Genomic DNA, 15003 nt, shown 5'->3' with positions numbered 1-15003 from the left:
CTACTAAGCGCCAACAACGAATCGTAACGGCTGTTTGAGAAGAGAGAGAAAAAAAGGGTCAAACGTAACAGAACAAACAATGCACTAAACGCTCTAAACTGATATAGAGAGCCACTAGGAAGGTTGTTGTGATTGGTTAGAGTTACTAAAATGGCGGCTGGTTTTGCGTGACTAGCAGCACTTACCATTTGAACGGAATTTTCGGTAAGGATTTTTCGACAAATGCTACTGGACGTTTCACACCTCAGAAAACGGAAAACGGATGAGCTGTGTGTCCTCGGCGATGAAGAAATCCTGGGAAGGGGACTCCCATATAAACGTGACGGGGAATGATCGTCGGAAATTTTGAAAAGAACCCCGAAAGGGGTACCAAAACCACGAATTTTAAAAATGATCACCCCCGTCACTCATTTTTACATGGGTCCTCCCCCCCGGGGGAATATCATCATGTGATACACCAGCAATAGCCTCCCACGCAGTCGTTTTCAGGTGACTGGAGGAGGTAATATGGGTCCCTTAAAAACGACCTCAGGGGCTACCCCAGCAACTGTTGAAATTATTACTTGTAATAATTTCGGAGACTGTTCGAAGTACATATTTAAATAGAGTTCTTTCAGAGGCGAAGGCGTCCTTCAACCCCAATCAACCACTTGATTCACAGGTAATTCGCATGGCCCACAATAAGTTACATCGAGCGATCGATTTCCCCTAACGTTCGAAACAACCGCTTGGCGACTGGTCGAAAAGTCGAAAACAATAAAAGGAAAGGAGAGGGGGTGAGGTTGGAGCAAAACAGAAACACTTTGAGGAGCCTGTGCACAGGCTAAAATATGAGCAGTGATTTGAACAACTCGCAACTAACGTCTCTACTGAATACCTATTTATTCGATTAACTGCAACAAAAAAATTTCTGTAGCCCAACGTGAAGTAAAATTGGTTTTTACGGAAGCCGATAAGGGTCACGTGTTGTCGCTTCCAAGTTATCGCTTCCGAGCAGGCGTCAAAAAAGGCTTCGTTAAAGGAGAAGCTCTTAGGCTTCTGAGGACAAACTCTTCTAAAGAAGTGTTTGAGGAAAACATTAAAAACTTTAGAACACGCCTGGCATCGAGAGGTTATCCTAATAACCTGGTTGACAAAATCCTCTCCGAAGTTAACTTCGCAGAAAGAAAGAACGCTCTTACACAAAAACAGGAAGCGCACAAGAAAATTCTACCCTTCGTGGCACAATTTCAACTATCATTGCCATGTTTGAAAATATTCTAATGGACAAATGGCATTTAATACAAAACCAGCCGCTACTGAGAGAGATATACAAGGAACCTCCCTTGATCTCTTATAGAAAAGGAAAATCGCGTTAAGTCATGCTTGTTAAAGCAAAACTATAAAGGCTTTTATCAACACAATGGGCACACAGCGGGAGTCGTGCAGGTCTGTCAAACCCATTTAAACATGCGACAACTTGGAAAAATATATTACGGGGGGGGGGGGGGGGTTTAAAAAACTAGCAAACTAACAAAGTATAACAAACCTCTTTTAGATTCTTAAATTTTTCTTGACACCCCCACCCCCCTCTCTTACATTGTAATAGAATGATATCTCTCCAGGAATAGGAGCGACAACTTGGAAGCGACAACTCGGAAGCGACAACTTGGAAGCGACAACTTGGATGCGACAACGGCAACATACGGTAGTCAATAAACTTTTATGTTGTTTATGTTAGAGTTTGTACTTTGTTTTGTCTTGTTGAAGCGAAATAAACTTGTTACCCCTTGTTTTTTTATTCTCTAAAAATGTCCTCGCTTGCTCAAAACTGAAAATGTTAGGAAATAATAAGCGCAAAATTTAGTAAGCGCCCAGGGTGGTTAATCAAATAAATACAATAACTCCCCTAACCTGCTTTCAGGTGTTTTCTTTTTTTGGGGGGAGCGTGAAAGGTGGCAGCGCGAGAGTCGCCTCTCGCACTGCCACCTTTCGCACTCCCCCGAAAAAAGAAAACGCCTGAGTTTTAACTTGGTTTAAACTCCAAACTGATTGCAGGGCTCACACTACGGTAAAGACGCTTATTTATTTGGGCCGATATTTCAACTAGTACAACTAGTCTTCTTCAGGGAGAAAAACTAACGGCTCTTAAAGTTAAAATTGAACGTATAAAATAATCGGTTAATCATCAGTTTGGTTTATTTACACGTAAAGTGACGTCTGGCACGTGCATTTCTACTACAGGAGATCCGGCAACGTATTCAGAACAGTTTATTTTGCGTCGTGTGGCCCCTGCATCCAAAGTTTCGTTCAAACTCCCCTATGGCTTATCCGGATACATTTAGTGTTCAGCGGAAGAGTGGGACTTACTTTACCATATATGGCAAAGAGGCAAACACAAACAATTTTCAGCTTGAACTGCTTCAAGGAGTGCGTTTGCAAATTGAGTTTCCTGTTGCACGCCATAATTTCCATCACGCCAGAAGAAAGAATAGAAAGGGATCAGAGAGATTAATTAATTACTTTCATGCCTGCCCTTTAAATAGCGAGTTTTGGACGGCATGCGGTTGAATCACGATGTGGTTGAGATCAAGTTATGTTCCTGTTATAGCACCGTTTGTAAAATGGTAAGGTCGCACGCACATTAATTAAGCTTTATTTTGAGTGATTGTGGCTTGGAGATTCAGTTTAAAAGATGCCCCATTAAAAATTTTTCTGGTGATTTTTGGTGAATAGGTTATAATGTCTTCTTTGTGGTGAGGGAAAGCCATCAAACAAGCTTTTAAACTAGTTCACGCTTAACATTTTCTTAACGATCCTTTATTCTTTAAGCTAATGAATGCTTTTATAAACAGTATCATTTCGTTCTGTCCTTCGTTCCACGTTTCAGGGGACGATTGGTCACGAGTGGCATCTTTCAAACACAAGAAATTTTAGTGATATGTAACCTTTCGTTGGTACAGGGTTTGATTGGCGATGCTGTATTTGTGAAACCCTGGTTTAATTGTGCCACAGCCATCATATTTATTTAAGTTAACCTTAAGCTACGGTAATTAATTTGGTTATCATCATGCCATATCGGTTAGCTTTTGGAGACTGAGGTTTTGCCTTTGTTTGTGATTTCTTGTCGCTGACTGAAAAATCCACGTTCATGTTTTACTTTAAATCCTGGATTTTCTTGGTAGTAAGATAAATCTGACCGATTTCTTTTGTGGTTTCAGAGTGTGTAAACATGGCGGAGGGTGGTCTGAAAGGCTCTCGGTCCGCAGAAGGTAACGCACTGCTATGAAATTGAACGGAACCGGTTGCATCATTCCTGTTTCGCTTAACGATAATTTACATACGTTTTTGGCTTTAACTTTAACTTTGTTACAATTTGTTCCTGTGATAATGATATATTTGGAGAATAATCATTGCAAGACATTTCAAATAGGCCAAGAATGTAGAGGTGTGTTATTGGAAATTTTGAATTTATTTACATCTGAATGATGTGCACTATATGTGTATGAGTTTTCAGTTACAGCTGTTTAGGACGGTGTCTACTTTTGTTACTGCGCATATGCTCTGCATCTTGAGATACTCAGGTTTTCTATGGGTGGTGCCCACTAATTTGCGCGGTTTAAAACTATGCAGAGAAAGCAGAACTTAACAAGTGCTTTTGGTATCTAAAAAGAAAATTGGGGGTAACCGTGCATTTTTTCAGAGATAATAAAGCTTCAAATTTGGAAAAGAATGCCATAAATTGCTTTGTATTTTACTGCTTTTTAAAATAAGAAAAATGTGTGGTTAACCCCAATTTTCTTTTTGGATTCCAATAGCCCTTGCTAAGATCTGCTTTTCCAGCATAGGCACTGTGTTTAACTGCAAAGAGTTCTCGTTAGACACGTGTAACACTGGACACCCAAATTTGGAAAACGAACCAGCACAAAGCATTTTTTTATGATTAAATCCCATAATAGATGAAATAATGACCGTGATACAAGTGTGCAAATGGTCAGGGTGCACCTTTAACAAAACTTACATGGTTGCCTTAAAGGGCCATAGTCAGGCACACCTTTGTTTTTGTTTATATGCGAAAGTTTGGCTATTATATTTAATTCAGAGCATGTCAAAATGAACAAAATCACTGTGAAACTACTTAAGATAATGAAACATACTTTCAGGAACACAACTTATGGTTAAACAATAAGATTTCACTTCACCATGCAATATCAATCATTTCGATGGTATCGAAAATGGCGGAGGCTGACTAGGGTCCTTTAAAACCCTAGGGTGGTTGAAACATTCTTTAAAATCTATCCAATACGAGTTTTCAGATACTAACCACCTTGATATTGATACAATATTATATGACATCATCATATGTGACATATTTGTGATTGTCACATCACTGCAAGGGAATGCTAAGACTAAAAATGAGTCGAGAATAGTAAAGGTGCCCTGGTGAGTTATGATACTACACTTGAGTGAAGCATGGGTATAGCTACCATAAACAAACATATGCATGTGCACATACTTCTACAAACTGAAAATGATTATTAAAAATAAATAAAATAACAAATTATTCTTGGGCTTTTGGGAGATTTTTTTGAGGCCTGCAATTTGTTGAATTTAGCAAGAGATGTCCTGTTCTTAATCAGGCTATCCTGGGTACTAAAAAATTAACAAATTGTACCATACACAATAACGCGCAAGTCACAGCTGATTACTCATGTCTCCCAGATGTATAGCTGCTTTGTGGGTCACATCTGCTCTTGCAATTCTTCATATTGTTAATTAGTAGGTTGACATCAAAAATAAGTCTTAAATGATCTTCAAAAGATAAAAGTACATATCTTAAGTTACAAATAATAACAATAAAAATAGATTGAAATATATTAAAATGTATAAAAATCCGAAGCCCATCTACCTCATCTATTATTTTTACAAGTCGGTAGGGTCATCACTGCCTTTGCAGATATTTTAAAAGGACAGGCATTTGTCTCCTTACCTGCAAACAAGCAGATAACAGTCTTTATACATTTTTTCTTAGTGCGCAAGCAGGCTCAGTTCTGTAAATCATGCAATCTGATTGGTTCTGGCAGTGGGCAGAATTTTTCCATCTTGTTCACAAACCCAGGCGGATTTGTTTTAAGACCTAAGCCTTGTTTTCTTGTGGAAAAAATAAAAAAGTATGGCAGCACATGGAGCCGACAGTCTTATCTTTTGGTAAAATTCATGCTGGTTGACTAAAATGCCTAAAATGTGGGTCATTTCATTTGTTAAATTCTCGAAAAAATTACTGTGGAAAAGGCCAGAAATAGCATTTCCAAGCATCTTAGTTTTCAAAATTTTCTGGGTGGAGGCCGGAGATGCTCCAGACCCCCTGGCCAGTGCAAGTCATGTCGACCATTTTTGTGTGACTTTTCAAATCTTTGCTTTGCAAAACTTACACAAAATCTGTCTTGACACTTCTGTCCTACTGTGAAAGTAGCTGCTTTCATTTGTATTGCTTTAAACTTAATGTTTCATTAAACTGCAACAAGTTCTTACAAACATACAATTTTTTATAGTGTTATTTCTCTACTCAAAGTTTTGTGAAAACTTTTGATTGGTGACCTGACATGCACAACTAACTTGAACATGAAATACAGCGCACATGCTTTCGGTGCCATTGTCAAGAAAACTGTAGCAGCAGCTATCTTCTTTCCCAGAAACTTGAAATCATTAATTTTCTTTTCTGAATACGGGAAATGAAATATTTTTGATGTTTATAGTGACAAATAATTATTTTGTTAATTGTACCATAGAAGTAAAAATAAATTAAGTCATCTTAGTGTGACACAGTACATTTTAAATAATAGGCCTCAACACAGCTAAATAAACATGTTTGACTTTATATTTTTGTAGATTTGGAGAAACCAGGGAAACCAGGCAAGTTATCACTTGACCTGTTAAACAAGTTTGTATCAGATCCTACTCTAACTCAACCTCAGGCATTACCAGTTGGTCGACTGAGTGCACAGTCTTTTTTATCAAGTTCTGATGAGACTGCAACATCACAAGAAACCTTTGCATCAAAGAAAGCAGCAAATGTGCGAATCAAGGTACCCGGTGAAGGTGAAGAACATTTGTCACCAAGTAGTACTGATGAGGATGTGCTTTCTGACGATGAAGCAGGTAGAAAAAAGAAGAAAAAGAAAAGGAAATTGAGATGGAAGTGGAGTCCATTCAAGAAGATGAGAAGTCTCTTTAGGAGAAAGAAGAATTCCAGGAGAGCAATGTCTTGTGAAGCACTTCCGACAGAACGTTACAAGTCAACTGCGGGGGCTAATGCAGAGGATGAGACCCTAAGAAATCGTGCCAAGTCTGAATCGTCACTCACAGAGGTAAAAAAGAAGACACCACTTGTTGCAGTTGAGGTACATGAAAAAAGGAACACGGCTGGTAGTGCTGTTTATAGGACACAGAGTGATCCTTCAACCAAGGTGAGCAATATCTCAGAATAGAAAGCAATCCTTTGGAACCATTATGTTTTTTGAGTGAAAAGGATGGCATTCTGTTTATTTTGGTCCTAACAGCAGATTGAACAAAATGAGCAGTTTTAATGTGGTTTAGTCAGAATACATAGTAATGCATTCTTTGGGGAATGTTTTGATAGGAAAATTGTACAATTGTGCAATAGAACTGTACAATCAAGAAATCCAAGAAATCACCAACACGAAGCAACTTCTTGTCAGTCCCCAACAATAAACAGCAATAAGAAAATTAAATAGAAGAAAGATCCTTGCAGTTAGTACGCAACTTAAGTAGTTGCGAAAAGAAAGCCTGAAAAAAATTCTTGAATTCAGACCTAAAATTTTTTTCAGGCTTTCTTTTTGCAACTGCTTAAGTTGCATACTAACTGCGAGGATCTTTCTTCTATTTAGTCTTTCATCCGCAGTTCAAAATATATGTTTCATGTATTCATATTCAACAAGAAACAAGAAAGCCTAATAATTTCTTTAACCCTACTTGTGAAGACACACTATAGTGGGTCCCCGGCTCATAACTGGGTCGGTGTTTGCTCAATTAAAGTGAAATTTTGTCAGCAAATGGGTCTTGGAAAGATCTTTGCATTTCAAGAACAAATTAATAGTACCCTCTGCTACCTCCAACATGGTTTACCACCCCTATGATTGTTGTTGTATTCTTTTAATCTAATACATTTACAGGTTCTGGCATAACTCAGGTTGCTCTAAAGAGCTCTGCAAAATAAGCTACAGATTGGATGTATACCTATCACACCAGTCAATCAGTGAAATTTTGGTAGCTTTTAAAACTATATCCATTAAAGATCCAAGACCTTTGAAACAGTATATTGCACATATAAGCATAGGATTTTTCTCTACTGTTTTGGAAAATTGGGCCAAAAAATTAGGAGGGAAAGAGTTAAAGATACAGAAAATACATCCAAATGGGTTAGTAAGTTGCAAGTTGCAAATTGTAAATGAGCAAGGTGCGACTTTAATGGTCATTTCCATCTTAAAATTTTTGTATTGCATGCAGTATATGTACAAACATGTTAAGGAGCGCTTTGATACCAATTTGACAAGTTCCCAGACTATATTACAGCTTTAAAGATTGCTCTCATCAATCCTCAAACAGCCACAGTAGCTGCAAGCTGTGGTGTGATGTGTTACTTGTCTCAAAAAAAGTAACTTTATCTCAAGCCTGTAGGCTTATCTGTCCTCTGTTACTTCTTCATCCTCACTATAATGTATCATCAGTTCTTGGATCTAAACGATCTTGTGGAGGCCTTTGTATTGCCTTTACCTTTTCTATCAGATGTTTTTGATATCCCTGTTGCTGATTTGACAGCATGCAGCAACAGAAATTATCTTTGGAATTCCTTTTCATCATCACTAAGTCAAATTCTCTTTCACCATTTCATAAAACCCTTAAGAACTGATGCTGACGTGCGATCTCACCCCATAGAATTGTAAACTGCCATGAGACTTGGTGATATGTGCCGTATATAAGGATTTCATTTCATTCATTCATTCATTCATTCATTCATTCATTCATTCATTCATTCATTCATTCATTCATTCATTCATTCATTAAGAACTCTATGCTTGATTGTTATACTTATTAATTATTTAGCCTAGTGCATGAAAAGATACCCTTTTACCATAAAGAAGTTCTTGCTTATGCCATGTGTAATATTGTATCCCATTGGGACCATAAACTAGATTAGCCTCTACTATTTTGGATGATCCCAACTCACTCCTTATGTAGATGTTATTATCTTTATTTATAATGTATTTATTTGTGTATGTTTCAATACAATTATATGTTTATTTCTAATCTGTCGAATAAATTATCTGTCCATATCTGATCTGATTGTCTGATTTGAATAGTAGCCTGTGAACAAGCTCCAGGTGGGGTATGGGGAGTATTAAGGGTAAAGGAAAAAAAATCAAGCTTGGTCTGGGGTCCGAGAAAGAAAGGGAGGGAGCCTGTGGACATTGAGGTCACCTCATAGGTAACTGTGTGCCAATCATTCCGCTCAATCGAGTCAGAATATCAACAATATTTGTCACCAATATTGTTCATTGGGGAAATGCAGGGAGAACAAGAGCAGATTTGTCAATTCTGCAAAATATTCTCAAGCTCACCTGAACGCTAAAGAGTGTCAATAATTTCCATTGTGAAATCTTTAAAAAACAAGGAATTGCTTGATCCGAAGCGGTACGTTCGCCAACCGATGTAGCACCTTCAGGGAAGCCTTCTTTGTCTCCAGCGCCAATTGCAAATGCTTTGAGCCCTAAGTTAGCTATTTCCTCAACTTTCTCCCTCATTATTGACACCAATGGCATGACAATTACAACAGTAGAATATTCTTAGTTCCACATTTCTTTTACTACCCAAGGAAGCAACTGACGAAAAGATTCACTCAAATTCCACTTCTCCAAACTGCAAGTAAGAAGCTTCAGCTTCATTCACAAATTATGAAATTTACTCCGCCTGGCATTCAAATGATTCAATGCGTCAATATTCTTTGCAAGGCTGTCAAAAATCATCCATCTAACCAATCAGATCATGATACCAGAATCTGGTCAAAAGAATATCCACAGGCTCCTTCCTTTTCTTTGACTTGCCATGCTCGTTGATTTTTCTCTTTGCCCTATGCCCCACTTGGGAGCCTGCTGACTGCAGGCTACAGGAATAGCAAAGTTTCTGTCCAGTTGTTCAGTGTTTTCCTAGATACTTTGCATGCTACCACTGCATTTATAAGTAGACTTTCAAACTTAAGCCAGTGCAATTCTTTACAGCTTGTTCTGTTATAAAGTGCCCAAGGAAGTCTTTAGAGCACTCAAGAAGTAGGCAGCCTATGTATCTCCCTACGCTTTTTTGTGTTCTTGTCAGTTCCTTGTGTGCTTTATAACAGACCAAAGCAGAGGTGACGCTATTTTATTTTTGTTATGATATTTATTAAATAAATTCTTCATTAAAATCCAAGATGAGCTCCAGTTGATGGGTAGTAAAAGACAGAGGTCACGTTGCTAATTTTGTCATACACTTCCACCTCTGATATTCTTTAGCCAGAGGAATATGTAAAGGTTTTAAAAGTGGTTGGTCCACCTGACACCAGCCAGTCACAGACTCCATTGTTGTGTGTGTCATGTAGTCTAACAAGTAGCTCTCACGAGACCCAAACAGGGGCTTCACCTGGCTCTGGCCAGCACAGCCCTTGTTAATGGGATCTCTAAGCCAACCATTGAAGTCCTGAGATTTTGTTATCCTTGATTTGTTCTTGTTTTTCAGGATGCTGGCAAACTGTTTGAGGGTTTAACTAGTAAGCAGGACAAGAGTCAAGATGACATCAGTGAAGAACATGCTGTGTCTTCAGATTCCATGTATTCTGGTGCTACAGCTCTGGACTGGAGCATGATCAGTTCTGACAGTGGAACTGAAGGTATTCTACCCTAATGCTATCTGTTTGCTGTCACCTGTATTTACTGATACCCTCTGACCATAAAATGGTTTTGTTAATAACGTTCTTTTCAGTTTAATGACTAATGCAAATCTGTTTTGGTTTGTTTTTTTTAGCTGCTGTCAGTTTTGATAATCTGCCGAGTGCTTCATCACTTGAGGGACTGCAGGCTGCGCATGACAAGATCAAAATTGCACCAAAACATCGCAGACCACCCACTAGGGTAAACTCCAGGAGCTCATCCATGAAGCTGCAGAATAATTCAGTTAAACCACACAGGAGACCCAAAACTGATCCGAAAGACTTGACTGTTAAAACTAGCGTGGACAAAGAACAAGGATCCGGGAGTGCCAGAAATTCAGATGTTATCAATGATACCATACTTGAGGCTCAGGAAGTCATTGATGAGCAAAGTAAAGAAAGTGCTGTTGCTGATTTGAAAGCTAAAGTTAACAACATTCTGGCAAATCTTTCCGAGTCTCCAAGAACAACCGACAAAATGACAGAGAACGGTACAGAGGAAAAGAAAAGTCAGTTGCTGCTACAGAGAGAGGAAACCAAACAGGGATGTGTAAGTGAAGCTACAGTAGATTCTGAACAGGTGGAGCAACCAGATAACAAGGACAGTACTGTTATTGACAAGGAAAACAAAGAACTTGAGAGCAAACAAAACGAGAAACTTGAAAGTGCGGAAGATCGCGTAAAAACCAAAGATAAGGTTCTTAAAGAACTTAATGACAAAAAGGAAGTAGGTAGACCTTTGTTGGATATGAGCAAAAGGTCTGAATCTCTGCAGATCTTTGAAGTGAAGGGCAAATCAGGGAAAACTGGCCCTGAGGACAAGCCACCGCTACCAAGGGGCCTCTCACTCGACAGCTTTGAGCCCAAAGAAAAAACTACTGACCTAAAACTTACAAAAGTGACAGAAAAACAAAAACGACCTGAAAGTGTGAAGCGTGAACAAAAATCCTCTGGTTTGCAGAGTTCAGCGGAGCCGAAGGTTGAAGTAACTAGACCTTTGTTAGATATGAGCAAAAGGTCTGAATCTCTACAGATCTTTGAAGTGAAGGGCAAATCAGGGAATACTGGCCCTGTGAACAAGCCACCGTTACCAAGGGGCCTCTCACTCGACAGCTTTGAGCCCAAAGAAAAAACTACTGACCTGAAACTTACAAAAGTGACAGAAAAACAAAAACGACCTGAAACTGTGGAACGTGAACAAAAATCATCTGGTTTGCAGAGTTCAGCAGAGCCGAAGGTTGATGCTGTTACTTTAAGCCAAGTGGAGTCTAAAGATTCTGTCCCTGGAAAAGTTCGAGCTCCTCCTGAACCAAAATCCTCTGGTTTGCAGAGTTCAGCAGAGCCGAAGGTTGAAGTAACTAGACCTTTGCTGGATATGAGCAAAAGATCTGAATCTCTACAGATCTTTGATGTGAAGGGCAAATCAGGGAAGACTGGCCCTGTGGACAAGCCACCACTACCAAGGGGCCTCTCACTCGACAGCTTTGAGCCGAAAGAAAAAACTACTGACCTGAAACTTACAAAAGTGACAGAAAAACGACCTGAAACTGTGGAACGTGAACAAAATTCCTCTAGTTTGCAAAGATCAGCAGTGCCGAAGGTTGATGCCGTTACCTTAAACCAAATGGAGTCTAAAGCCTCTCTCCCTGAAAACGTTCAAGCTTCCCCTGAGGAGAAAGACGTTAAGAAAGCATCCAACAAAGAGCAGCCTTCCTCGGGGCAACCTTCTTGGATAGAAATGGCCAACAAGAGAAGACAAAGACTTTCACAACTGATTGAAGACGACACCAAGGGAGACAATAAGGTAAAGGAGTAACATGGTAACAGTATGAACAGACTTTAAACATGCAATTGCAGGCCTTGGTCAAAACCTAAGCCAAGTCATGTCAATCCAAAATCCCTAAATAAATAGACATAGGCATTGTCATATGAAAAATGTATTTCTGTTTGTATTTCTTTACCTTGTATTTGTAGCCCATGCCTTTTATCTCACAACTAAAACGGCGAAGCGAAGCATAAAGGATTTTTCTTTCTTTTTCTGTTCGAGCGAAAACAAACGGAATCGACCAACTGAGTACTGGTTGCTTTGGCGAGCGCAAAAATTTGGTTCGAACATTGAACCACTTAGGAATGTTTATTTGTTACCCCAAGGCTATATGAACAGGTGTATCTTCAACTGCTTAAAGTTTATCTGTGAGTGTACAAAGTACTTAACTGTTTTATTCATTTGTTTGTTTCAGGTGTTGTCGAAAGTGGCTACTGGTGTATCATCTACTCCTGTTTCGGTTCCCATTAATAACGACAGCAATAAAGTTGACAAACCGGTTGCTAATGTCAAAGAAAAACCCAAATTACCAACCAAGCCAGAAAGACTTGCACACAAGGTTACTCCTGGAAAGCCTCGTCCCATAACCAACACATTTAACAGCACAACAGAGAAAAAAGTACCGGTTATTAAACCAAGCACTCCAAGCAAACCTACAGTGTTTACCTCGGTTGACAAGTGTGCAGTGTGCGGGACAACAGTTTACCAAATGGAGAGGTGTAGCTTTGACAAAAGTGTGCTTCACAAACAATGCATTAAATGTACTGTCTGTAAACGACTCTTAACAGTTGGGAATTTTGTTTTGACTGAAAGTAAAGTGTACTGTAAGCCTCATGCGAACACGTTGACTGTCGCTTAGTAGCAAACACCAGCAAACTGTCTGACAAATTTCTTAGGTCTTGACGCCAACCTTTTTCTCTTTTTGAGAACAGTATTCCTGGAAGAAGGCTCCTTGTGTGGCGGGGATTCGTATCATACCATTACACATTGCTATCAAACGAAATGTTGCCGGGTGGTGTTATTCATCAATACTTCTTAGGGCCGTTTAAATTTTGTTTTGTATCTCTTCGGGATGAAATGTCATTTGAAGTAAGCCAGAAAATGTCTTATGAGCGTCTGCTCCTAGTTTCACGTGGGAGCCTTCCTCCAAACTCTGTAGCATTTCACATAGTTTTTAGTTTTGGAAATACTTACTTGAACTTCCCCTTGGACGTTTTATATAATACTCTTTTTACGTAGGTTTACTTTTTACTCCGCTGAATCCAAAGAGTATAGAAATTATTTTCGCCAATTTAGTTGAATTATTTTTTAAAAAATTTTAATCTGTTAACTTTGAAGCTCTTGCGGGGATGGGTAAAATAGTAAACTTGCGTTTGACTACTTGACTCATATTGGGTGCTGATAATGGATCGACCTCTGCCTAAACAAATCTGTTAGTTACTCGTGTAAATCAACACGGTGCTACAAGGCGGCGGGAAAAAATGCAGCTTATTTTGAGGTCGATTTACAAGCAAGGAATAGAGGAAGAAGATTGCAGACGCTTTTTGAGATAAATTCTTAGCATTTGTCATTTGGTGCTGTAGTTAGGTTCTCGTGTTGGCAAGCCTGTAGCCTTTTTCAGGAGCACGAGCAGTGCGGAGACGAGCGAAGAAAAAGTGATGTGAAAAAGGATAGGCAACTGGTTCGCTTGCTTTGTTCTCCTTTGCTTTCCTTTACACTGCTGCTCCTCGCTATCTGAACATCAAGTTAACAAAAATAAGAAACGCTGAAAGTGGCCAGCGGAGGCAGGCTGGATAGCTTTGAATGTTAAGACAACTTATGGACGAAAAAGTAGTCTCAGATTCGCAGATCATCTTAATGTAAAAATGGTACCGACGCGAATTGTGATCATGTTAATGGACGGACAAATCAACGTACGAATTTAGACAACGTCTACAGCCAAAACCGCGTTAGGCTGTTGTGACACTTGGATAACTTTTTCGTCCAAAAAGCTTGAAGTCTCTCCTAGTCTAAAAAATTGCTATTTTTATTTAAAAGTCTTTTTTTATTTTAATTCGAAGAGCAAGATGAGGGATCACAAAATGACACTACCAAATATATCTAATAAACATCAGTATCAAACTCGAGGTGTGATTAGGCTCGATTTCCGCCGCTCCCTTCCTCCCCGAGAGGGGGGGTGAGCGCGGGCTCATTTTTTCCGAACAGCGGCTGGTAATCGAGCCTAAGGTGTGATAAGTAGAGTTCCAAATAAAAATTAATGGAATACGTCATGGTGTGATCTTAAATGTCTCGTAATTTGTATAATGGCCTCATCTTCATCCTAACTAATACTGCTATTTACTGGATGTTACGAAGACGAAGCCTGCGGGGACCTCACGCTAGTTCAATAAGGTGTTTACTATATGGGCTTTTCCTCTGTTGCTTTAAAGGCCGCGTGAAATTTGTTTATGTTCTTCGTCTGCATGATAAAATTCGTCGCTCTCAAAGTAAAACTCCGACATGGCGGTCCGAATAGTTCCTACTTCGGAAGCTTAATTTAAAACATTTTTGCTTGGGGTTTGTCAAAATTGAAAGACTGCTCCTTTCAAACGAACGTTGTAACGCAAGCGGTCCATCTTAGCGGTCCTTATAGGAAAATTCGGACCGCATAGGGAGTCAATCAGAATGTTCCGTTTCAGCACAAACCAGTTCATCTAAATAATAAACTTTGGTATAAAATCACAGCGATAAATTAGATATAAAAATCCGAGTTTGATGTAAATTCTTCCTATATCCTCCTCTAACACCGTTGAAGTAAAAAGCACATGTTTAACAAGCGTACACATGCATGTCAAATGCGAGATTGAGAACCCCATAAGGTGAGAGAGTTGGCGGGAATAGAGACTTGTTCTACGGTTAAATGTTTGTCCGCAACAGTTTCACATGTGTGCCATGTGCGAGCGGTCACACCTGGCGCGAACTTGTCGTGCGACTTGGACGCCTTAAAACACGATCTTCAACCAAAACTAAGTGGAAACTTAGGCTTTCGCCTTTTTCCTTTTCTTCCCCAACAGCAGCCAGTTATACTTAGCTTGCCTCTAAATACAAACAAGAAGTGAGTCTTAACGCTGCCTCTTACCCAGGCGCGTTCTAAAAGTTTTTGGATCGAAAGGAGTTTGAGAACGAATTAAGAAAGCGCACAGAGCTGCGAGGTTCCGTGTTTCCTTTCATGATTCCTTTT

General features: G+C 39.3%; 1 protein-coding gene across 2 annotated transcripts; it reads left to right on the top strand.

The window, feature by feature from the left end:
* Positions 1-2385: 2385 nt before the first annotated feature.
* On the top strand, positions 2386-14053 carry LOC146457849 (uncharacterized). Of its 2 annotated transcripts, XM_085091480.1 has the most exons (8): positions 2386-2606; positions 3201-3251; positions 5869-6446; positions 9769-9919; positions 10054-11762; positions 12199-13651; positions 13782-13910; positions 14010-14053. In XM_085091480.1, exons 2-6 carry the CDS (start codon positions 3212-3214, stop codon positions 12640-12642), a joined length of 2922 nt encoding a protein of 973 aa, XP_084947606.1. In that variant the 5' UTR covers positions 2386-2606; positions 3201-3211; the 3' UTR covers positions 12643-13651; positions 13782-13910; positions 14010-14053. The 2 variants fall into 2 exon arrangements, with proteins under 2 accessions (XP_084947606.1, XP_084947605.1); XM_085091479.1 differs by having other exon boundaries at positions 12199-13910.
* The last annotated feature ends 950 nt before the right edge of the window (positions 14054-15003 follow it).

This window comes from Pavona decussata, unplaced genomic scaffold (genome assembly GCF_977016875.1).
Source record: "Pavona decussata unplaced genomic scaffold, jaPavDecu1.1 SCAFFOLD_237, whole genome shotgun sequence".
Classification (NCBI taxonomy): domain Eukaryota; kingdom Metazoa; phylum Cnidaria; class Anthozoa; order Scleractinia; family Agariciidae; genus Pavona; species Pavona decussata.
Note: the sequence above shows the minus strand (reverse complement) of the source record. Positions and strands in the feature narration are given on the sequence as shown.